Source organism: Nansenia antarctica, assembly GCF_963989245.1.
Source record: "Nansenia antarctica genome assembly, chromosome: 4".
Classification (NCBI taxonomy): Eukaryota; Metazoa; Chordata; class Actinopteri; order Argentiniformes; family Microstomatidae; genus Nansenia; species Nansenia antarctica.
Genome location: NC_137689.1, coordinates 21,055,834 through 21,080,743, shown reverse-complemented (window position 1 = coordinate 21,080,743; position 24,910 = coordinate 21,055,834). Strand labels below are relative to the sequence as shown.

Here is a 24,910-nt window from a genome sequence, read left to right as displayed (position 1 = left end):
AGTGTCAGCTTGAAGAGAGTTCTATGACGCAAAAGTGAGCACCTTCCATCCATGAAATCCATGAATATACTTTACAGGTCAGTACTTTAGATGCTGTATGTAACTTTCTACAGAGTGACAAGATTCAACTAATACGTATCAATGTATTCTTATTTTTAGCAAACTATTAGGTCACTATTTCAAACAGATAGAGATAGAAACAAGGCAAAGGCAAATCATTTGCCATTTTTTATTTTATATAACAATTCAGACTTTCAGAAAGTCTCTACACAAGAGCATGTCTTTTTTCCTAAATACAAAAGATACTCATCCTTGTCAATACAAGACACATCAAACAAAAGGCGTCAACTTTAAGATTGATATCAGTGCTGATATTGATATCAGTTAACATCAATACTGATGCGAGAAGAGATATGCTGAGCTATGTGCAGTTTCCTCTTGTGTATTCATTTCTTTCCAAGCACTCGGGTTGGATGATAACAAAAACTTTGTGGCCTGTCCTAAGACCACAAGGCTCAATAGACTCAGCCACTGGCAACTCCTTGCTTTAACTCCATTGTTCTCTGGCCTCCTTAACGCTGTACAATATTGTGGGCGTCAAGAGGAAACTGCACATAGCTCATAAACATGCCGTTTTTTCCCTCTGTAAATGAAATGTACAATATTTGCTCCTGTTTCTTCCCTGCAGCTGTCAAGCTGCTGAACTCCAAATCCCGGCGGTAGCCTTGCCCCCTAATGCGCGCGCACACACGCGCACACACACACACACACACACACACACACACACACACACACACACACACACACACACACACACACACACACACAATTAATCAATCATACATGACAAGGAATCCCTTTTCAACATTGAACAATAGGCAGGTCCCAATCAAGGACCCCAATTGAAATAAGCCAGTGGCTTTCTTGGGTTTTTATCCTGTTAGTTGACCTTGTATGTAATATGTACTTTCATGTACCTACTTCTGCAAATCTTCTAATAAAGTTTTCAATCAATCAATCAGTCCTAACATTTTGGCCATTTAAATCGGTACAGTGCTTTTTAAATTCTGTGCAGTAGATTTCAAAACGTTTTCATGTAGGGAATGTACTTACATATTTTTTAAGAGCAAGCATCTATTTGTGTGTGTGTGTGTGTGTGTGTGTGTGTGTGTGTGTGTGTGTGTGTGTGTGTGTGTGTGTGTGTGTGTGTCATTCAACAGCATTGGGATTTTGTCGACCATTTAGCCATTTTCACGCAAGTTTATGAGCCTTAAAGGCCTTGAACTCTGGGAAGTGTTTGTGCTATCAGTAGAGTAACCACAAGGTGGCATTTACCCAGCCATTTGTTTGCACAGTTCCACAAGTGTGTGAAAGGTTGCAGATACAACTAGTTTATAATTTCTACGCTCGAACATTAAGCGGAGTGAGAAAGGACTACTAACTCTACGTCATGTTGACATTGCTGCTTGTCGGCACTGGAGTCGTCGGGGTTTATGTACTAATTATTACTCTTCTCAAACAACCAAGATGCAAAAGCCTTGTCAAATTGCATGGAAAAACAGTTATCGTCACTGGTGAGTTGTAGTAAACATGTTTTCCCTGGTTATAAGCCGTGTGGGTTGTAGCTAGATGGTATATTACCACCATATAATATAGTGTACTAGCAACCCAATATCATATAGCTACCGTCGTAATGCAATATTTATGTTGACGGCTAAAGGTAACGAAGTAGGCTAAACAAGTGACAGTGAGCTAAATATGAATAACGATAAGGGCATTAAAAAGTACCATGTTTCAGTGTTTTACTACACGACGTCTTACAGCTGTCAGCCTGTCAGCAAAGTCAAACTCTCGTAGCTAAATGTGAAGTTGATTTGAGGGATTACGATGGTAGCCAATAGCCATACCACAACAAAGCCGTTTGTGTGTAGGCTTAGCCTACGCTACTATACTTCCTGAAAATGATGGTGTTAGTGAGGTTATGGGAAAGGTCCAGGACTGTATAAGGTGAATAGTTCAATGAGAGTATGCTCCATTCGCCCCCGGGGCGTCGATCAGGACACATGACAGGAGATTGACTTTGTGTTCAGGTTTCTTTAGTGGGTTCAGGCAGGGTACAGTTCAGGCATGGGTAGAATGATTGCAAACACTACAATGTGTGGTTCTGCAATAAACAGAAAGAGGTATTACAGTACACATGTTGTTACTAATAATACAGTACTGATCTACAATATCAAAATGCATTCTACAATACAAAAGTACATGTAACTTAACCATACACATTAGGCTACTTAACAGTACACTTTGCCGTACAATCTGAATTATAACACCAACTTAAGACAGTACTCGAATATCAATCTCTGCAGCGTGAACTGCGCCAAACGAGCTTCATTGAAGAGCACGCAAAAGCGGCGCCCATAGAAAGCACATGGCCAAACTAATTGCTAGTGCTAATATAGAGTGCAGAAAACGGCAGTATCCAAATCAACACAGCAAATATGTACAACCCAAATACTGGGTGAAACATTGTACTTACAGTAATTCAGTGACGCACATTGACACTGTAATGCTGCACAACGATGCTAAATGATTGGAGTTCTAACATGAGAAACTTGTGGTAACTTTCAACTTATTCTACGTTCTGAATCAATGCGGCCTAGAATGCACTGCGCACTTAAGGTGGCAGGTGATATTACGCACAGCTTAGCTCTTAAGGTGGAAATGACAACCAAATACAACAATCATGAACCTAGAACATTGGAACCTTTCTAACAGATGGTTATTCACATTCAGAAGCAAATATTATGACTATATAACAAAAGTTGATGACATACGAACCCAATTTCCTTTGGGGATGTATGGAAATATTAGGCGTAATTATGACGGCATTTCTAGTTTATTGGAGAGAGACAGTAGAGATTGACAGGAATATGGCAGGATATGGCGATGGCCAAAATTGAACCAGGGACCATGCGATAATAATATTATCTCTCTCTCTATTGGAGAGAGATTGATAAGAAGGATGGGTGAGAGAGAGGGGGGGATGACATGAAGGATATGTCGATAGCCGGAATCGAACCAGGGACCATGCGATAATATGATATACGCGTTAGTAAGTGCCCCAGAATCATTATTGTTCTATGTTCTCTGCTCGCCAGGAGCCAACACTGGTATCGGAAAGACAACTGCATCAGATCTGGCCAAGAGAGGAGCGAGGGTCATCATGGCCTGCCGAGATCAACTGAGGGCAGATGCTGCCATAAGCGACATCAAGATGGTAAGGAAAGTGGGAGACTATCAGCAAGCCACTTAAAAGGTTTTCATGGTATATTTCTGATAGACAGAGTGAGACCAGTTGCATGATCCCTCCTGATGGGGGCGCATAGAGACCACACATTGCACACAAGTACATTGGCCTATTTTTGTCCACTGTATATTCAGGGATACCAGAGTCCTTCTATATAGACGTGTGTATATCTGAATGTAATGGATATGCAAAATGGTGAAAAGTCAACCTAGTCTATCTGATGGAATAATAGATTGATCCACTACCTTCTTGCTTAGATCCCCTTCCTTGCAGATCTAGGGAATAGTGGGTTCTGACAGAAACTCAGCATGTTTACTCAAAGTGTTTTCCACATGAAGGCTACCTCAGAGAGTTGTGAGGCTATGGTTACTTTATTAATGAATTCCCCCTTCATGCAATTCCACTTCAGAAACTCTAGAATCAGAGTATAATTCTCTTGCAAGAGATTACTCGGTTAAGGGGTGCAGCGCAATGATTTTAATCTGTCTGGTGTACTTACTCTCTCCCAGGAGACCGGAAACAATGAGATTGTGTTCATGCAGCTGGACCTGGCAAGCCTGCAGTCTGTGCGTTCCTTTGCTGAGACCTTCCTGAAGTCTGAACCCAGGCTAGATATTCTCATCAACAATGCAGGTGAGCCCATCTACATTATATGGACAAAAGTATGTGGACACAATTATCGTCTGGGGCTGTTTTCATGGTTTGGGCTAGGCCCCTTAGTTCCAGTGAACAGCATACAATGCGATTGTAGAGAATTGTATGCTTCCAACTTTGTGGCAACAGTTTGGGTAAGGCCCTTTCCAGTTTCAGCATGACAATGCCCCCATACACAAAGTGAGGTCCATAATGACATGGTTTGCCGAGTTTGGTCTGGGAGAACTTGACTGGCCTGCACAGAGAGCTCTGACCTCAAGCCCATCAAACAACTTTGGGATGAATTGGACGCCGACTGCGAGCCAGTCCTTCTCGCCCAACATCAGTGCCCAACCTCATTAATGCTCTTGTGGCTGAATGGGAGCAAATCCCTGCAACCGTATTCTAAAATCTAGTAGAAAGTCTTCCCAGAAGAGTGGAAGCTGTTATAGCAGCAAAGGTGGGACCAACTCCATATTAATGCCCATGGTTTTGGAATGAGAAGTTCAACAAGCACATGTGAGTGTAATGTTCAGATGTCCCAATACTTTTGTTCATATAGTGTATGTTTTGCTGTATTCTGAGCTTATATGCACACCTAGTGATTTTTGGTCATGTATTTCTCTTCTCAATGATGTATACTGTGTTATAGTCTTAAATTGTAATGTTTGTCTGGAAATTGTAACTATATCTCTCATCTTCTCAAAGCAGTTTTTACTAGACATATGTGACACGGTCTGTTGAAAAGAACCGCATGTCAGCAATTCTCAAGTCATGCAAATGAACAAAAAGCTTATTTAAGAAAAAAACTTGATATAACAGTTTTAGGAACACTAAATACTTATAATTTGTGAATCGGATTCTCTGTCTCTGGGTAAGTGATACATGGCTTGATCCTCTTGGTGCAGGGATTGTTCTCGGTGGTGAGACAGAAGATGGCTTCGGAATGATTTTTGGAGTCAATCACTTGGGCCACTTCCTGCTAACCCTGCTGCTGCTGGACCGCCTGAAGGAGAGTGGTCCAAGCAGAGTGGTGACCGTCGCCTCGAAAGCTCATGAGCTTGGCCGCATCGATTTCAGCCTCCTGAGTTCTCACAAAGACTTGGGTTTGGGAAACTCTGACTTGGATTTGTTCAAGAAGTACTCTCATAGCAAGTTGTGCAACGTTCTCTTCACACAAGAGCTTGCCAAAATACTGCACGGTACAAACGTTACCTGCTATAGCCTTCACCCAGGTTAGTATTCTAGCACTGCTTATTTGTTTGTTTGTTAGTTGAGAACTTATACTCCCACCTGCACTAGCTAGCTTTTTGATAGAGCAGCTAGTTAATGTCAGGTATTTGAGGAGACAGTGATGTGTGTTGGCATTCAGAGGTTGCAGGTTTGAGACTCACTGGGTGGAGCAACTTGAATTGCGGGGCGAATGTTTGCAACAATTTGACGTCTGTTTCACTTACAGTAATGATAGTTCCAGAGATGGAAGGAGCTTTAGACAAAGATCACATACATTTACCTCAGAAAAACGTTTGACTTACTTTGACTTACAGATGTACAGATGTCAGTGTGGCATGGCATTGTGGGTGTGGCAGGTATTGTGCAATAAACTTTATCCATATCACATTTTTTTCACACAGGAGAAATCAAGACAGAGATTGGTAGGAATAGCAGCATCTGGTGGAGGATGTTATTGGCACCGGTCATTGCGCTTTTCTTTGTGGACTCTGTATCTGGTGCCCAGACCACACTCCACTGTGCCCTCCAGGAGGGCATCGAGCCCCTGAGCGGACGCTACTTCTCCCGCAGTGCCGTGCAGGACCTGAGTGCCAACGCCAAAGACGACGCAGTGGCCAAGAAGCTGTGGGAAGTCAGCGAGAGGCTTTGTGGCCTGTCCTAAGACAAACCCTTGAGTCCCTGCATTTCATACTATGATGACCAAATCCAGGAATGGGGATGTGTGCAAATGTAACAATGTTTGTGATTATGATGATGCCAACCCCTCTCAGCCAGTAGTTGTCTGAACTATACAGTGCTTCTTTTCCTTATCTGTAAGTGTAATCATTCTATACCATTCTGACTGTTGTCTGTCTCCTATCCTAAGGTGATGGAATTAAAATACTTATTTCCTTCCTAATTTAGCCCCTGGTGGTGGGTGATCAGTGAAAGTATAGCATACAGACAGACTGCCTCCCCTGAGGATCCCTACCACAAGGCCCAATAGACACAGCCACTGGCAATGAACAACTCCATGCTCTAACTCCAATGTTCTTTGTCTCTCTTAACACTGAATGTTTCCAATGTTTACATGTCGAAAATGTCATCACTAAAAATAAACCAGGGAGAACAACCTGAATTTAGGCCTATGTCTTTCTAAGTGCAGCCTCTATTACGCAATTGTAATGCCGGCGTTGTAATAATAAAGTGGTTAAAAGCAGGTGTCACAACATTGACATAGGTATCTCATCATTAGTCACGGCACTGTGCTCTGCTGCCTCCACCCTCATTAGGAGCGGAAGTAGGTGTCTATGGTTGACTTTTCATGACTTGCAACAGGCGAAATGTAGCCACACAATCGCAAGAAAACGGCAGGGCCGACCGCTGGCATAAACACTATGTGGTTGTCTAAGGCCACAACCGCTAGAGGGCGCCACAGTTTGCGCCGTCGCTTTAGCCCAAGCTACCGTCAGTCAATCGAAAACTCCACTAATAGTCTAGCAGCAAGTCCTCAAAAAAGGCTTTAGTTTTCGAGATACCCCTACCCGAGGTAGAGCAAATGACAACAATGATTTTTCTTATCTTTAGGGTCTCCCATTAATGAAATTGATTGTTGTCAAATTTTATTTTTGGGGAAAATATGTTTTTTTGGTTGTTCTTTAGAGCTACCCCAATCCCTGAAAAAGAGCCAAATTAGACCAGGCCGAATATGGGGAAGGTGACAAAAAAGCCCATAACTTGAGAATGATCACTCCTTTCCTCTTCAGATTTGCTGAGGTATGAACCAGGTGGTTGTCCTACATCACCAAATAGTCAGACAACTATTTACCTAAATAAATACTGAATTATAGTCCTGTAAACTTAGCTTTAGTTTAGACGGAAATTGTACTTTTTGGTGACAGGAACATAGGACTCCATCACTTTTCTCTCATTTATCAGAAAAACAGAAATCCCTGAAAAATATATCATTACTGAATTGTCTAGGGTGCTATTGAACAATAACCAGTAGTTGTATGGAAATATCTCATACAGTTCTATTGCAAATGAGATTTCTTTAGACATAGGCCTACCTCTTCTCTGATAGTCAAATTCCGAATGGGGGATAAGTGGCATAATAGCCTATAAGTTAAGAATGCTCACTCTGATGGTCATTATATTTGGAGAGGGAAATACCAGGTGGCTGAACTACATCACCAAATAGTCAGAATAAGAGTAACCCAATAAAATAAAGTTTATTAGTTCTAAATTGCAAGCCTCTAAAACATAGGTGTAAATAGTACAGGTTTTATTAAAACTGGAACCTTAATTCAAAGTACAGTATAGAAATAATTTTGAAGCTTGACAGTGGAACACTCTCTGCCACTCTGGTTTGAGTGACAGCTGCATGTTTCAAAACTGTGTAGCCAACTGGGCAGCAGCAGCCATAACATTCTCCATCTCAGAGGGAGAGGGGCTGTGGATTGACAGTTCTGTTCAGATTATCACCAATCTAATGACAGATAACAGGTAACACATATGTCCAACTATGATATTAATATGTTGTTGAATATGTTGTTAGATTTGTGAGCTTTTAAACCATAGTGCAGGCATTCGGATCTAGGCAGAGGCTAGCAGAGCCCAGCTTACAAGGACTCAGAACCATACTGAACGTTGCTCAAGGACGAGATGATGAAGTTCATAAGAGACTATCGCCCCACTCAGATGACATACTGTCCTTCAAGGTCAAGGTTTCATATCACAGGTCATGTCGGGCCAGTTATTCAAGCACACATAACTATACGCCTACAACCAGTGATCAAGAACCACCCCAGGATCAGTAAAAGACTTAGACTGTCCAGAGACACTAGATTTGACATCCGTAGCTAGTGTTTCATTTGCAGCCAATGTTTCAATTGCAGCCAGAAAGTCACAAAGAGAGAAGGCCTGACCCCTATATGTACCGGTACAGGTGAAAGTACAAGGTCAAAGGTCCTCAACGCAGCCTCAGAGAGGTTTGATGAAATAATACATCACCGTATACTGACCTATGAAGATCTTTTTGCCTATGATGCAAAGTATCACAGAAGTTGCCTAGGACACTATCTTTCAGAAAGGAACATTCTAGCAGCTAGAAACAAACATTTAACAGAAAAGAAGTTAAATGAACATGAAAGAGCTTTCATTGAGCTAACTGAAGAATTAACTAATTCAAAGCATATGACTGTCACAACACTGAGTGCTGTAACTGAGAGCTATAAAGGAAAACTGAGTACAGCTACAGAACCAACAATGTATAAATCCTGGAAACTCAAAGAAAAGATGAACCAGCATTATGGGGATAAACTCATCTTCATTGAACGTCCTGGAAAATCTGATCTGATCTGTTCTGGTGTCATGACTGTTGGCCATGCAATGAGAGAAGCTTCTCTCCTCAGAGAAAACATAACAGAAGACAGGGAGACAATGCCTCCACAGAGAACAGAGACCCTCACTGACACTCAAATCCTCCACCAGGCTGCAGGTATATTGAGGAAAACTATGGAAAAGGTTGAGCATGAGCCTCAATTCTACATAAGCAGTGACAAGCTTTCCCTTCTCCAGTGCAGTGAATATGTGCCAAACACTCTGTATGATTTTGTGAACTGGTGTGTCAATGCAGGTGCATTTAAAAATGTGCAGACCTGTGATGAGGACCCAGCTCTGAAGAATAACACAAGTGTTATAACCTTTTGCCATGATCTAATTGCACAGTGCTGCAGCAGGCGTACACCTATCACACTAGGACTTGGGATTATGATCCATCATGAGTTTGGCAGCAAGGCCCTTATCAACAAGCTACACATGATGGGTCATTGTGTGTCGTATGATGAAGTGCGTCAATTTCTCACATCAGTAGCAGCAGATCAATTACAGAGAAGCAAAGGTGTTTACATTCCAAATGGACTGACAAGAACCACAGAACATGGGATAATCGATGCAGCCATTGACAACTTTGACCAGAATGAAGAGACGCTGGATGGCAAAAATACAACAGATTCCATGGCAATTGTTGTATACAGAAGAGGTGATGTTGCCACAGCACACAACCCCATCCTGAGAATCCCAGAGAGATCTCTCCATGCCCTGGACAGCTGTGATTTGGATAATGAAGAGGTTCAGAGGTAAATATTATAGACCAACTATCTGCCAGACACATGCAATACTTGATTGAAATGGCTCTGATATACTGTATGTTAATGCAATATAATCCAATATTAAAATGTAAAATGTGTAATGTGCACTGGAGGCTTCAAGTTTCACATTACACTTGTGTAAGTCAGACTAGCATTTGTCCAATATTCAAGTTACACATTATTTGTGAGGTCACACATCATAATCTAAGGAATCTGGAGTGTTGTTGTTTGTAAGGGCATTTTGTTAAAGATTGAATTATATGACAAAAGATGCCTAATGACTTGTTCTTGAATTTCAGATACATCAAGCCAGGTAGGCGATCTGAACCACCAGCAGTTCTACCACAGGTCCTCAAATCAGACAGCACAAAAGCTCAGGCAGCAGAAGGCCAAGACTTACTTTGGAAGGTGAGCCGTATCATGAAAGAAGAAGACCAGAGAATCCCAGGATGGTCTGCATTCAATGCCTATGTATCCACGTCAGACATCCCATTAACAACAGTACAATATATGCCCTTCATAAGAGCTTCACCATCAGACCTATCTACAATCTATACAGCTCTTTTGCAGCTCACACAGCTTGCTCAAGAACTGGGACAGAGGCATATACTTGTAACTGCTGACCTTGCCATCTACAGCAAAGCACAGCAAATTCTGTGGAGCAAACCTGAAGCTTTGGATGGCAAGATCACCATGAGAATTGGAGGAATGCACGTCACCATGGCCTTTCTGGCAAGCATTGGGAAGGTGTATGCAGACGGGGGCCTCTTTGACATGATAACCGAGTCTGGAGTCTATGCTGACGCAACAGCTCGGCAGATGCTTCAGGGGAAACAACTGACAAGAGGTGTGAGGAGCATCAAGGTTGTTTCAGAGGCTCTGTTCAGGCTCTTCTGGATGGCACTGGTCTCCTGGCTGAACAAAAAAGGCCAAAGTCCATTGTCTGCTGAACAAGAACACCTCCTGCGAGATGTGCAGCATGCCTTTCATGGCGACGACCAGGTCTCTGCCAGACAGTTCTTAAGTGAAGTGGAGACAGACCTTCCTGAACTGAGGAGAAGAATACAACAGTTTTCAGAGAGGGGAGTTCAACAATCAGCAACTTTTAAGTACTGGCTGAATTTCCTCAAAGGGGCTGATCTCTTACTCAGAATGCTACGATCAGAGCGTGAAGCTAACTTTGACCTTCATCTCAACTGCATGTTTGAAGCAATACCATGGTTCCGGGCTGCTGGCAGGATGAAATGCAATGTGTGGTCATGGTATTTGACAGGTATGACGGCCCACAGTCAATCAAAGACCTGGAGAGGCAAAGGAGAGGTGCAAGTGATGGAAGGCCTACACATGTTATCACTGGCAACACAAATGTCCCAAACTACAGGAAGTACTTGAGGAGTAGTGGAAACAAGACTGCACTGTGCATGTTTGTGAGCAACTACATTGTCACTGCAGCCCCATAGAGACTACACTCAGATGACTCCATCATCTTGGCAGGTGGATTTGACAAAGGGGAGGAGGTGAAGAGCATCTGCACAGCAGGAGTCAGCAGTTTGACATCACTGTACAGTGATCAGGAGGAGGCAGACACAAGGATGGTGCTCCATGCCATACATCTTGCAGAGTCATATTCCCGCATCATTGTGAGGTCTGATGACACAGATGTGGAAGTACTGCTCATATACTATGCAAGCAAAGAAATGTTTGGTTCATCTCTGGTGTACATGCATACAGGCCATGGAATGAGAGAGAGCTATGTCCCCATCAACACCATATCTGAGAAGATTGGAAAAGACATGTCTAACTGTCTACCAGCATGTCATGCACTCACTGGCTGTGACACAACAAGTAGTTTGTACAGAATAGGAAAGACAACAGCATTCAACAAACTCAAGACCCATCTCAGCGAGCTCAAAGATCTGGCCCATTTTGGACTCTCTGCCAGCTTGGAAGAGTCTTTGCCAGTCGCAAGAGAATTTGCGCTACTCCTATATGGAAAAAAGAAAATGGAAAATGGATTGATTGGGTTACTCTTATTCTGACTATTTGGTGATGTAGTTCAGCCACCTGGTATTTCCCTCTCCAAATATCATTACCATCAGAGTGAGCATTCTTAACTTATAGGCTATTATGCCACTTATCCCCCCTTCGGAATTTGACTGTATCAGAGAAGAGGTAGGCCTATGTCTAAAGAAATCTCATTTGCAATAGAACTGTATGAGATATTTCCATACAACTACTGGTTATTGTTCAATAGCACCCTAGACAATTCAGTAATGATATATTTTTCAGGGATTTCTGTTTTTCTGATAAATGAGAGAAAAGTGATGGAGTCCTATGTTCCTGTCACCAAAAAGTACAATTTCCGTCTAAACTAAAGCTAAGTTTACAGGACTATAATTCAGTATTTATTTAGGTAAATAGTTGTCTGACTATTTGGTGATGTAGGACAACCACCTGGTTCATACCTCAGCAAATCTGAAGAGGAAAGGAGTGATCATTCTCAAGTTATGGGCTTTTTTGTCACCTTCCCCATATTCGGCCTGGTCTAATTTGGCTCTTTTTCAGGGATTGGGGTAGCTCTAAAGAACAACCAAAAAAACATCTTTTCCCCAAAAATAAAATTTGACAACAATCAATTTCATTAATGGGAGACCCTAAAGATAAGAAAAATCATGGTTGTCATTTGCTCTACCTCGGGTAGGGGTATCTCAAAATCTGAGGGCCCTTCCTGCTAGACTATAACCCCACAACCACCAAAGGGGTCGGAGAGTCCTGTACCAGGCTACACCTCAACTGTCCCTTCTGAAACCTCTCCGTTTTCTCTAGTTTCTCTACTGTAAATAAGAATGAAAGAAAAAACGTAATTCTTACTTCTAGCATTTTGACTGCCAATGGCCTCTGGCCCTAACATAGATTACTTGTTCTTGCGATGACAGATGGATAGATGATTCATTTATTTAGACAAGTCGCTTTGGATCAAGGCTTCTGCTAAATGCAAACAAATGTAAATGCAAATGTAGGGGTGCTACTCTTGACATCTAGGCGGGTCTCTACTAACACGAAAACACGGTTGCAATTAAAAAGTAGATTTTAATAACCCGTGTAAGATGGACACGTTTTCCAAACTGGCGTCTTGAGTCTGTGTACGACACCTGTCACGTGCGCAGGCAATCCGCTCAAGCTGCCCTGAGAAGGATGAGTCGTGACTCGCAAAGAGAAGGCTCCGAATAATGGGGAAATACATCAGGACCGGTTTGATCAGAATCTCCTACCAAAGACAGCTTACGTAGTCGCGTACCGGTGGAACAGGTTTGGTCTCTGAGGCAATAAAACAACCTCTCCTCCACAGACCACGCCGCGCTTCATATAGCCTACGTGCGGTGGGCCTCTTTCTATCAGTGGAGAGGAAAGCTGCACGCGTCAATCATCATGTTACCTTTAATTGTTGCAGCTGGTGTCCTGTTTGGACTCTATGTTCTTCTCGTAGAAAGTCTTTTTAAGCGATCAAAGTGTAAAGGATCTGCCTTGATGGCTGGAAGGACTGCCATAATCACTGGTAGGTTTTTAAAAGTTAATCATCACTCATGATTTTAGTTTTTATATCTCAGCTAGTGGGGAGTGAGTAGTTCTTAGGGCTTTTCTATATTAAAAGATTGCTGAATACGTCCGAGGAATAACTCGATCATTCCTATGTCTATCATTTCTGTGTCTTATCATTTGTCTGTTTCATGTTTTATGTATTTTGTACTGTGTAAAATATCAAGTTCAGGCAGCTATTTGTTAATCGGTGATTTCACAATAAGTAATTGGTCTCAACCGAGTTCACATTTTCACCTGTGGAATGAGATTCTGTTTCCACCTTGAGTTATGTCCAATGATGTGGAAATAATATGTATGTCTATGGTTATGTCCTCTGTAATTCCTATAGGTGGCAACACTGGCATAGGGAAAGCTACTGCCCTTAACCTTGCCAGGAGAGGGGCGAGAGTTATCATTGCATGTCGTAATCAAAAGAAAGCTGAAGCTGCCATACATGAAATAAAACGGGTATGTTTTATCAAGACCGATTCATATGTTCTTCTTATTTTCATTAGAGATATTTCAGTTGTTCCGATTGTGTTTTTTTCTCCAGGAGACAGGGAGCACAGATGTGTCCTATATGCACTTGGACCTTGGAAGCCTTCAATCAGTGCGTTCATTCACTGAGATCTTCCTGAGGACGGAGGCTAGATTGGATCTACTCATCAACAATGCTGGTAGGTATAACGACTGATGAATCGATGATTCACTTGCTTAGTCAAATGTATCGATTGTAAGTCGCTTTGGAATAAGGCGTCTGCTACATGCCAAAATGTATATGGTAGGTGGTGGCTATATTGGCTATATCTCTATATCTGGATCTTTTTTTTCTTTCAATCAATCAAGAGTAGCTGTGAGGGGATACAACGATACAATGTCCCATCTTTGTGATAACCGTCCCTCAGGTTTGGTGGCCGATGGGCGTACTGAAGATGGCTTTGGTATTGAGTTCGGGGTGAACCACCTTGGGCATTTCCTGCTGACTTGCCTGTTGCTTGACCGTATGAAAGAGGGCACTGGGGGCCGTGTGGTCACCCTGTCCTCCATGGCCTATCGCTGGGGCAGCATAGACTTCGAGGCGCTCGCCACCAATAAACACCTGGGCACAGGGAAGTACAGTTGGCAGTTCTTTTCCGCGTACTGCAACAGCAAACTGTGCAATGTCCTCTTCACCCACGAGCTGGCCAAGAGACTGAAGGGCACCAATGTCACCTGCTACAGTGTCCACCCAGGTTTGTCATTTTACCTTGAAGAAAGTAATGTGCACTGGCACTAGGAGCTGTTTTAGATGTTGGCATATTCAACTGTCGTTACAGTCTCTGTTAGTCAAACTGTCTTCTTGATACTTAAAATAATAAAACGATACATAATGAATACATAAACCATTCTTTAGAGTGACGTACCATCACCTACTGATCACAAACCCCCATGCGTTTAACAATGATTAAACTTCTAACTGTTTGCCTGTGTACCGCATTAACCCAGATCATTATGGTGTTTTGACCCCTTTAGGAGTCGTGAGAACCGAGCTGTCCCGTAATGTCAGCCTATGGCAGAAAGTGTTCATTGAGCCAATAGCCAGACTGTTGTTCCTGGATCCAGACACTGGTGCCCAGACCACACTCCACTGTGCCCTCCAGGAGGGCATCGAGCCCCTGAGTGGACGCTACTTCACCTGCTGTGCCGTGCAGGATCTGAGTGCCAACGGAAAAGACGACGCAGTGGCCAAGAAGCTGTGGGAAGTCAGCGAGAGGCTAAGTGGCCTGTGTTAAGGCAATGGGGACACGATTACACACTGTAAAGAATTACTATACACTCACAACTTATAGTGAGTTTTTGCTACAATTTGCCTTGCTCTGGCCAGTGGTGTCTTTTCATATGGTTAATTTCTTTAAAGTTTTTGTTATCATCCAACCCGAGTGCTTGGAAAGAAATGAATAAACAAGAGGAAACTGCACATAGCTCAGCATATCTCTTCTCGCATCAGTATTGATCTTAACTGATATCAATATCAGCACTGATATCAATCTTAAAGTTGACGCCTTTTGTTTGATGTGTCTTGTATTGACAATGATGAGTATCTTTTGTATGTAGGAAAAAAGACATGCTCTTGTGTAGAGACTTTCTGAAAGTCTGAATTGTTATATAAAATAAAAAATGGCAAATTAATGATTTGCCTTTGCCTTGTTTCTATCTCCATCTGTTTGAAATAGAGTGACCTAATAGTTTGCTAAAAAGAAGAATACATGATATGTATTAGTTGAATCTTGTCACTCTGTAGAAAGTTACATACAGCATCTAAAGTACTGACCTGTAAAGTATATTCATGGATTTCATGGATGGAAGGTGCTCACTTTTGCGTCATAGAACTCTCTTCAAGCTGACACTAGAGGGTAAAATGATATTCTGAATGATCCGGTTATAGGTTCAAGTCACACAGGTTTCTCAGCAGCATTTTGAACTTTAGCCCAGTCCTATTTGAATGATCTCAACAATGTGGTAGAAGCACCTGCAACACAGGGACAGCCTTTATCTTCTGGGCTGGTTGAGCTGGGGAGGATTTTGTATGCCCAACCCAACCCACTGTCAGTAATTTAACAAGGTAGGCTACATTGATTAGGCAACCTTACTCTTTTGTTGAGCATTCTCACCCCAAAGACATAATAAATATAGAGAAACTATATTGACTTTGATTGTTTCAGACCAAATGTGAATATAGGACTAAATTGAATACAGTACCTGAGGTGATAGGAACATTGGGACGGCTAAGATTATATGGAATTGCAATACTATGAACGGACACTAGAGTGCACTATTGAATCTCGTCGCAGGTTTTGGTTACGAGTCCTCAGAAGCGATGAAGAAAAGGATGTTTACTTCCTGAAAGGGGTGGGGAATGATGCGTGAGCACACGAGGAGGAGAGTGATTGACTTTGTGGTATTTGATTGCAGTTCTTTATGAATGTTGCCCTGTATTAGGCTGAGATCAGGTAGTAAACGTTGAAAAGTCAGCTTGTTTGATGCGGTGTCCAGTCGGCAGAGATATTAGCGAGCCGGTTAGTGAGAGAGCTGCTGTCTGCTTGCCTCTCGATGCTCAAGCCTGAAGGACACAACGTGACGAGTGGTGGTAGAAGCGTACAGATACGTACGTAACCTTAGCTACTAGTATCCAAACATTTCTAGTCACTTTTAGTCGCAACCATTCAGTAACACTTCAAACTAGCTAAGTCTAATGTAAGGGAAGTCTAGTAGTTAGTAGACCTATTATGAATGAATGAATGGTCTTTATTGTCATTAATATAGTACAGGTACCATACAACGAAATTTGGGAGGGGGGGCTCCCCTGGTGCTAGGAAAAAAAAGACTAAAAATTACTAAATACTAAAAATTAGCTTCATCATCTTCCAATCACAGCCATCATCAACTGCCAACATGGGGACATTGAATGTCATACAAATGTGTTCTAGGTTATTTGTTCTTGGTAGTAGACAGTTGACACTGATGTCAGATATGCGAGTGGGTTCGCTCCCCTGCGCATCCTACCATTGTACCAGTACCCTCTTCTGGCAGAAGGACAATGGTGCTAAACCAGTAGAGAGGAGGCGACGCAGCGTCTTAACCAGCTCTGGTCTTCGACCTAGGCCGGCTGTGTCTGATGAATGGAAGGATCACGATGGATGGAAGGATCACATTCAGTTTAAAGGCTTACAGGGTGACCCAAAGACTCCTGCCGCCAGCAAAAAGATGAGCAAGACCCCTGGCCCTATATTCAAGCAGAAGAAGTCCAGCGGAGATGGCAGCAGAGTGACGTCTGAGCTCCGGAAACTCACCCTGGAGGACTCCCCTCGGGAGCGTGAGACTCTGAAGAGAGCGAAGAAGGACTCCAGAGAAGAAGACCCAAATTGGGAGACATTGTTCGGCGTGGCTCCCTGTCTGCTGGCCCTGACCCAGGGCAGGAGGAAGGCACACAGCCTGCACGTGAAGGAGGGCGAGGCCTATCGTAGGAGCTCAGTACAGCAGGTGTGCGAAGAAGCCCGTAGTCGGGGAGTGCAGGTCCAACGGGCCAGTAAGAAAGATCTGGACAGGATGTCCTCTGGACGGCTCCACCAGGGCTTGTGTCTGCAGGCCAGCCCCCTGGGCTATCTCACGGAGGAGAGGTCCTCTAAGCCCCTCAAGGACAGCAGCAAGACCCCCCTCTGGCTGGTCCTGGATGGAGTGCAGGACCCAATGAATCTTGGTGCCATCCTGCGATCTGCTTATTTTCTTGGGGTGGACAGAGTTGTCAGCAGTCTTCGTAACAGGTATACTACCCTACGGGGCCTCAGTCTTTCTGCTGGTTAATTATATGTTCTGTTCTCCTCTTGATAAGGAGCCTCATATTTGCTGAAGAGATGTCATCAATGTGATGCTGGCAAGACATAAAAATAATAATATGTTTTGTCTCTGCTTCTAGTTGTCCATTGACACCAGTTGTGAGCAAGGCCAGCTCTGGTGTGATGGAGATCATGGGAGTGTATGGCTATGAGAGCCTTACCGATATGCTTAAGGTACCCTAACCTGCCTCAATGCCTGCCCCGCCATCCCACTGGTTGGCATATGTGACAGCAGCTGGTGAAACCGGGAACAAGTCGCAATGAGCATTGCAATGCAAAACAAAAACATTGCAATGTAATGGATTCGGTGAGTAATCCCCACTACTACCTTGTTAGTGTAGTGTAGTGGGGATTACTCACCGAATCCATTGCATTGCAATGTTTTTGGATTGACTGGCGAGTGTGTCATTGATTTTCAACAACGTTGACATTTATTAAAATTGTTCCGAATAAACGTCTGAACATTTTGATTGGTTGGCGACTTGTTCCCGGTTTCACCAGCTGCTGTCACATATTATTCCGATCTAATTTGTTTGATTCCATCTCCACATAAAGCTGCCCTCAAGCTACCACATGTACAGTACGTTTCTATACATCACTGTAATGTATGTTCATATGTTTATTTTAGCTTATCTAATATGTAAACTAATGTCTAGGATTGATCACCTGTACTAGCTGATGAACCCGCTGCGTCTGCACGTTACAGGTGAAGGTGGCAGAGGGCTGGCAGGTTATTGGCACAGTGGGAGCTGAAGCAGCAGGATCCCATCTTCCTGTCATGCCGTGTTCAGATTTCCACATGACCAAACCTTCACTGCTACTGATGGGTAAGTGCTTGCTGTGCCAGCTCTATACGTCTGTGTGCCGTAAATATATATATATATATATATCTGCCGTGTGCTTTCCTAAGTCCTACCCTGCCAACGTTGTGTCTCCTCAGGGGGTGAGGGTGCAGGCTTGTCCCCGGAGCTGCACCTGCAGTGTGAGGCCCTTCTCACCATCCCACCCCATAGAGACCTGCACCCTGGCGTCGAGTCCCTCAACGTGTCAGTGGCTACAGGTACCCCACGGCACACCCTGTTCATTCTCTCTGAAAAAGAGCAGCTTTGAAACGGATCATATGATCTCAGCCAAGACCTCACTGTCCATTTTTCTTGCTCTCCCCCCCCCCCCCCCCCCCCCCCCCCAATATCACCCCAGGCATCCTTCTGCACTCTCTCCTGTCATCTCGTAGAGGTGGCCATCGATGACCGCCACAAGGTGATTACTTTAGACGCCCTCCCATGCACCCCTCCCAGGGCTTAATGACTGGAGTTACTGCATCAATTAGCCATCAGTGTTTCTCAGGGCGGTGGATGATTAATTGTGCCATGGCAGTGGATATGCCCTGGTCTGGCTTTACATGTGACTGGACCTCTGTGGTAAAAAAAAAAAAAAAAGACTTCTGAAATAAAAAACCCTTGTCTATACAAAGTGATACTGGATTCGTAGTAACCTTATTGAGGCTAGTTTGAAAAGTGTGGGTAAATCCTTTGAAAGTAGCTCCAAAGGGTCTGGAAATGAGTGACAACTCACCAGATGTCAAACCAATGAAATACCTCATCGACTCGAGTTTGTGTATAGCACACTTCTGGCAAAACGGAAATTGAGCTTTTCCTTCAGGTTTTCCATTTTCTTCAATGTTGCAAACTAGCATAGGCAACAATTCTCCTTGTCCTGCAATATTGAGCAGGATACTCATGTAATATTTTTTTGTTGCAGTTTTGCTCCTGTGCCTGTTGAACCCCTGTACAGAACCCCTCAAGGCGTGTTGTGTTGCCTGGAGAGAGGTTTGCAGGGGGATCATGTCAGTATGGGTCAGGGACTTTTGGTTCTGCTAAATTGATTGCCAATGCTGGTTTGGCTGGGGAGGGGTATGGCCGTAGGGTCTCTAATGAGCTATTGCTTCTGGTCACTGACTGTTTAAAATTGATCATGGGAACAAGCGGCTGCTATTGATAGGCAGATAGGCAACATTTGCCCTTTGATGACGGGCTCAGTTTAAACCTGCAGGCTAATTTAGGCATCCATTTGTCCATATACAATGAATTAATCCATGCCATGGAATTTTCCTTTGTAAGGATTAGTTTTTTAGTACACATACATTTAATTATCGGCACAGACCACGCCTATACATTGTTGTTTTGTTATTTCCATAAGATGAACAACTAGTCTGATTTTATTTTGAATCATTATGTTGTTGTTTTTTAGATTGTGGTTCTATGACCTACGGTACATTTTGTGATTTAAAAAAAAATGGGGGTGGGGGAGTACAATTCTGTAAATAATGTCTAAAATGTTTCCTGAAAAAGTAAAAGATGTTGTCAGTCATCTTTCTGGTTGCACACACATCAGCTACCTGTACAGTATTTTATCCAAAGCATCTTACAATTATAGTATGTGGCCTCCTCCCCACACTGTTTTTTTTCTACGCTCTGAAGAAGCTTAGCGACCGCAAGCGTAGCTAATAATGAAATCAATTGAAAACATGCATTCTTCCCGAGCGTGCGGACACTCCCTTCTTTCAGCAAGGCCTGTTTCGTGGGAATGCAATAACCTTTACCATCACAAAAGTAAAGTTGTGTACAACTGCAGTAACACAGTGCCGTGGTAGCTGACAGATGCTAATAAATGAATATATGGCTTGTTTTTCTCTCCCACCTTGCTTCAGTGGTTCTTGACCACACAGCCAGGACGGAGGGTCTTTGACTTAGCCTGAGGTACTTGGTTAACTCATTATGGAAAACAGAAGGCATTGTCTCTCTTAGCCCTACAGTTTTGATAAGCTCTGCACACTCATCAACATGCACCCAGTTAATTGGGGTTGATTGCTTTTGGCATGTTCAATAGTCATTGATCTGGGGGGGAGAGGAGTCCTTCAGCTGACTACTGGCCTGGAGCAGACTCTATTCTTGGGGTAAGTCAAATGTCTAGTTGACATCTGGTTGTAAATCTCATAGGGTTGGAGTTTTATTTTTCTCAATCAGATTAGGCAAGTGCAAGGGTAAATATATAAACAGGACATTTGGGAAATGCACCCACACGGCATATAGTCTGCTACCATTCTGTCTGTTACGTAGCCTACATGAAGAGTGGGTTCTGGCGGTAGTGGGGCAATGACTTTTCACTCCATTTCCTCATCAGGACGCACCCCTGCTTGTCCAGCCTATGAATGTTGGTTAAACAACAATAGCTTAGCTACTCTCCTCCGTATTAGCTCGAAACCCACTGTACCTGATGCCATAATGTATTATACGACCACACATTTTCCTCAGGTAATTTCTAATGTCGCTGATTAAGAAGGAGAGCATCCCAAAGTGTGTGAACACTGGCGTACGGCTTAGCAGGCTATTGTGCGTAGCAGTGGGTCCTGTGCTGATATGAGAGGTGCATTGTCTCAGGGGGTTGTTCGGAACACTCAGGGAGCGGTCACCTGCTGTTTCGGCTGAGCTTGCACTCTGATGCAGAGGCATCAAGCAGCTCTACCTATTAAAATGTAAATTCCCTGTGCACTCAGTGGGTCCAGACTGAGGAGGAGGAGGAGGAGAGGAGGATCTGCTCAAGGGTTTCGGAGATGTCAGCTTGTCCTCTTCACTTCACATGTTAATCACAGACAGGCAGGCCCATATGTCTTTTGCCAGAGACCTGTAGGAGATATGTGTCACATCGAAGGCAATTAGAAAATTAATGTAACTGTGTTTTTCTTCAAATATGTAAAAATGTTAGTTTACCTGCGACCCAATTTTCTCTCTGACAATAACATGTTAGTAGTGATGGTTGTTGATTAGTGATGGTTGCTGAAAAATACAGATTTTTATTTGAAGTCATTCCGAAATCTGGTTATTGGGCTTTCAACCCTTTTGCCCTGCAATCATTTCTGAAATAAACATGGTCATGTCTGAAGATATCACACAATCAAACAGCGGGAGTTAGTGGAGGTGGGGGGATTTTATGGCTTTTTGAACCTAAGGTTTCGAATATCATTATTACAACTTCTCTTTTTGCACTTGTCTACAAATACTGTTATTATGTCTGATTGCAAATGCCACAAGGACTCTTCTAAACGCACTGAAGCTTTTTGAACTGCAATTGTGCAAAACAACATTTGGACAAGGGTGGCAATGGAGTACATAATATTGTTTTTTTTCTTCCTCCCAAGGCTTGGCGCAGAATTATTTCACCCTCGATAACATAGACCTCTGAACCACAGCAATTTAAGATGGAATAAAATGGTCAACGGTTCACAAAATGAGGTTGCTCTCCAATGTCCTGCATTTATTTTCATCATACACCGAAATGACTCCTTTAGAAGATGAGCTCTTGGCGGAGGAGTCCGTCTGTCGTCATCTGCCGTTTGAATCATCAATATATCGTAATCTATTGCTCTTGCAAACTTGGTGACTTTTAAACACTGATGAGAATAGTTTTGATTTACCTCACACTAACTGCAGTTTGAAGGGCGAAGCCGTCTTTATGGCCGGGGTATGTACCACTGATGGTGGCAGCATGGGACTCTAGTGAGCAATTCTGGCCCTCCAGTCCCCCATTATAGCACTGCTAGCACCACAGCCAATCTCAGCTTCGCCTCCCAGCATGATGGAAGCCAAATTGGCCCTGGTGGTTGTATTCACAGGGTTGGCTACTGTACATTCAGATCTCATTGAATCTGAGATTCAAACAACAACAAAGTGGTTCATAGACAGAGCTGTAGATGCAAGGACTGACCTTCCATGAGATCAAAATAATAGTTTTAACCATGCTTTGAAGCTATACAGTGTTACAAACGATGGAGTAAAACAGGCTTATGTTTTGGGTTCTGACAGTTGAAGTATATGACAGTTGAACTATACGTTACATTCTGCAATCATCAAAGCAAGGGCTATATATAATTAATTTAAAATCCCAAAATGTATATACTTTATATACAATACCAAATTGCCTCTTTAACTGCATGTGGTTGGCTTACTCACATACAGTACATTGTCATAGAGAGAAAGCTCATTAGAAACACAGATGCAACAGTGACCTTTTTAGTCTTAGAAGAAAGTCTTGAAACATTTTCTGTAGCTAGTCATTCTCTTGGTGTTGATCATTTCGATGGTTTTCATTGTAACATACTGTCAATTCCCCATGCTTTGCACAATGAAACACTTGTGGAAATGTGTTTAAATGACCAGGACTCCAAGCCAGATATAATTCAACAGCACAATCATCACTGTCTAGACCCCCCTGGTCCCCAACAGTTCCATCTTAGCCATGAGGATGCCCAGGCTTGCCTGCCTTGGGACTGTGTTAGAAAATCTAGATTTCTTTGGAGGGCAGGCCCATACAGGCCCATGGAGAATAAAGCTGATATGGAAATGTAGATAGATGGAGAGGTTTATTAAGATCTGGTTAGTCCTGGTTTGTTTTTCAATACTCCATGGAGTGGGCCTCAATGATCATGGCATTCATGAAGCGCATTCGACTGGGGCCTTTGAAATGCTGACTGGCTCTGAGTTTGAAATTATTACCTTCACAAGGGATCTGCACGGACACGCAGGGGGCACCGAACTCAGTGACACACAGCTGGTCAGCTGTCTCTCCAGGGCCAGGAGAGGGCAAAGGTCAATCTCACACATGATAGAATTCATTTTCGACACAGATAGGGACATACAGTAGGTAACAATACTGATCCAACTCACACGGTAATAATAATGTTCTTGTGTCGTTATGATCCACTAGTAAAATAAAGTCCATTCATTCATTCATTCATACTATTGAATGTTTTTTTGTTTTGTTTTTGACGATATTTTATGACTCTGACTAAGAATCAGGTATAGGGGCCTATATTGTTCTTTCGTAAACATGTTTTCATACCTCTATGATAGTTGTGTGATGGTGGTGTGTCTGCTCAAAAGGGTAGTCTGTTACCCGTTACCTCTCTCCCCGCCAGTCTCACCCTAACAGATGGAGACAGGTTGTGTAATTTTAAGTCGAGCCCCACCATTCTCAGATAAGGGTGTCACTTCCACCGAGCCTGATTGCCACTTTCTCTCTGCGTCAAGGGGAGGTTCAATATAAGGTGGGAAAGGTCATAAGCCAGTTTTCTATCCCCGCTTCTCCCTCTCCTAAATGACTCGCCTGCCCCTGAGGAGAATGAAAAGGGACAGGGGCGGACGGATGGGGATAGTGGGGGGAGGAGGGGAGGGGGGGGGGGGGGGGGGGGTGACGGGGGTTATATAGCAGCTAGCCGGTAATCCCCTCGGCTGGTGGAGAGGAATGCCAACGAGGGGCTGCGGGGGGAGGGTGGGGGGTGGTGGAGTGGGGGTGTCTGAGTGCAGAACCAGATGAGTCTTGAACTCGTGGTAATGAATGAGAGGGAGCACAGGAGACTGTGGAGGAGATGTGAGAGGACCGGAGGCAGGAACTCCATATCGGAGAGAGACTGCTGATGGTCCGCACAAAGAGGGGATGGAGGGGCTGGATTCCAAAAAGCCAAAGACGGCATCAAGAGTCTTGTTCGGGAATTGCCATCTGTGAGTAAAACACCAAAGACCAATAGCGAAACACATCGATCGGAGTTACCGGGAACACACAAGGACATCCTCTGAAGATGTCTTTGATATTACAGGGCCAACAGTGATCACATCTGGAGAGTCCTGGTCCAAGAATCACGACCCCCCCCTCCCCCCCCCCCCCCCACACACACACACAATGTGTTTCTGTGTGCGGGGCCAGTGAGAACAGGTGTGTGGAGGGCCAGCAGGTGGTGCTGTAAGTCAGTCCTCCAGGGGGTCTGTCTCTCCCTCTCCACGCATCATGAAGGACACCTCTGACACTTAAATCCTGCCCTCCCTGCGCCAGTGGCTGGCTGCTTAGTGGGGGTTATGGAACGGGACGATTCACAATTAAACTAAAACGGGCCCCACTAGCAATCCAACGGAGACCACGACAGGGCAATTAACCCGCTAATACAGTAGGCCATTAGACCTCCCTCTCTGTGCCGGAGGCCCGCGGGGCACAGGGCCTAGCATGGGACTGTGGGATATTAGAAAAGATGGTTTAATGTAATGACCCATTCTATGATTTTTAGTGCAGGGAATGATTTGCAGTGCTATGTAAGTTTCTATCAAATCCAGCTTTTCCTTTTTTTAGTAGAGTGTTTTCCTCGAAACACTTATGTCTATGTTTTTCTTAGGGATCCAAAATCAAGCCTTTTGTTGTTGTTGTTGTTGTTGTTGTTGTTGTTGTTGTTGGTTTGTTGACAAACTATCATTTAATGATATTCATTGTGTAGCAATCAACGTGTTGCAAAACATGGTTTTAGGAAGTTTAATCTGTGTCAGTAAGGCCAGTGCCTTGGCGTGGAGGCTAGTGTGTGGGGGCTGCCGCTACTTCAGACAGTACATCTAGGAGAGACATTTCTTGATTAATTTTGCTCAGCCATTCCCCTCCATTGATCTCACCATATGGTGGCTTAGGCGATGTGGCCGCCTTTCTTTTTCTTTTTTCTTTTCACTCAACTGGTGGAGAGAATAAATATTTACTATCTGTCTGTTTTCCCCCTGCATGTGAGATTTAACTCTGTTTTATCAGCTCTGACGGTTCAGCCAGGGGCTTCTTTCATTTTCTGC

At 43.5% G+C, this 24,910-nt stretch overlaps 2 protein-coding genes across 2 annotated transcripts; both read left to right on the top strand.

The window, feature by feature from the left end:
• Positions 1-1,380: 1,380 nt before the first annotated feature.
• On the top strand, positions 1,381-14,654 carry LOC308155865 (uncharacterized protein; the record flags this gene model as incomplete). The annotated part of the gene is made up of 10 exons (XM_080529232.1): positions 1,381-1,574; positions 3,159-3,277; positions 3,817-3,940; positions 4,849-5,175; positions 5,575-5,823; positions 12,755-12,859; positions 13,232-13,350; positions 13,436-13,559; positions 13,788-14,114; positions 14,395-14,654. The coding sequence occupies exons 1-10, from the start codon at positions 1,451-1,453 to the stop codon at positions 14,652-14,654; spliced, it is 1,878 nt and encodes a 625-aa protein (XP_080385358.1). The 5' UTR covers positions 1,381-1,450.
• Positions 14,655-16,309: 1,655 nt separating this feature from the next.
• Positions 16,310-18,587, top strand: mrm1 (mitochondrial rRNA methyltransferase 1 homolog). Its single transcript, XM_080528016.1, has 5 exons — positions 16,310-17,183; positions 17,336-17,429; positions 17,962-18,082; positions 18,196-18,315; positions 18,456-18,587. The coding sequence occupies exons 1-5, from the start codon at positions 16,315-16,317 to the stop codon at positions 18,503-18,505; spliced, it is 1,254 nt and encodes a 417-aa protein (XP_080384142.1). The 5' UTR covers positions 16,310-16,314; the 3' UTR covers positions 18,506-18,587.
• The last annotated feature ends 6,323 nt before the right edge of the window (positions 18,588-24,910 follow it).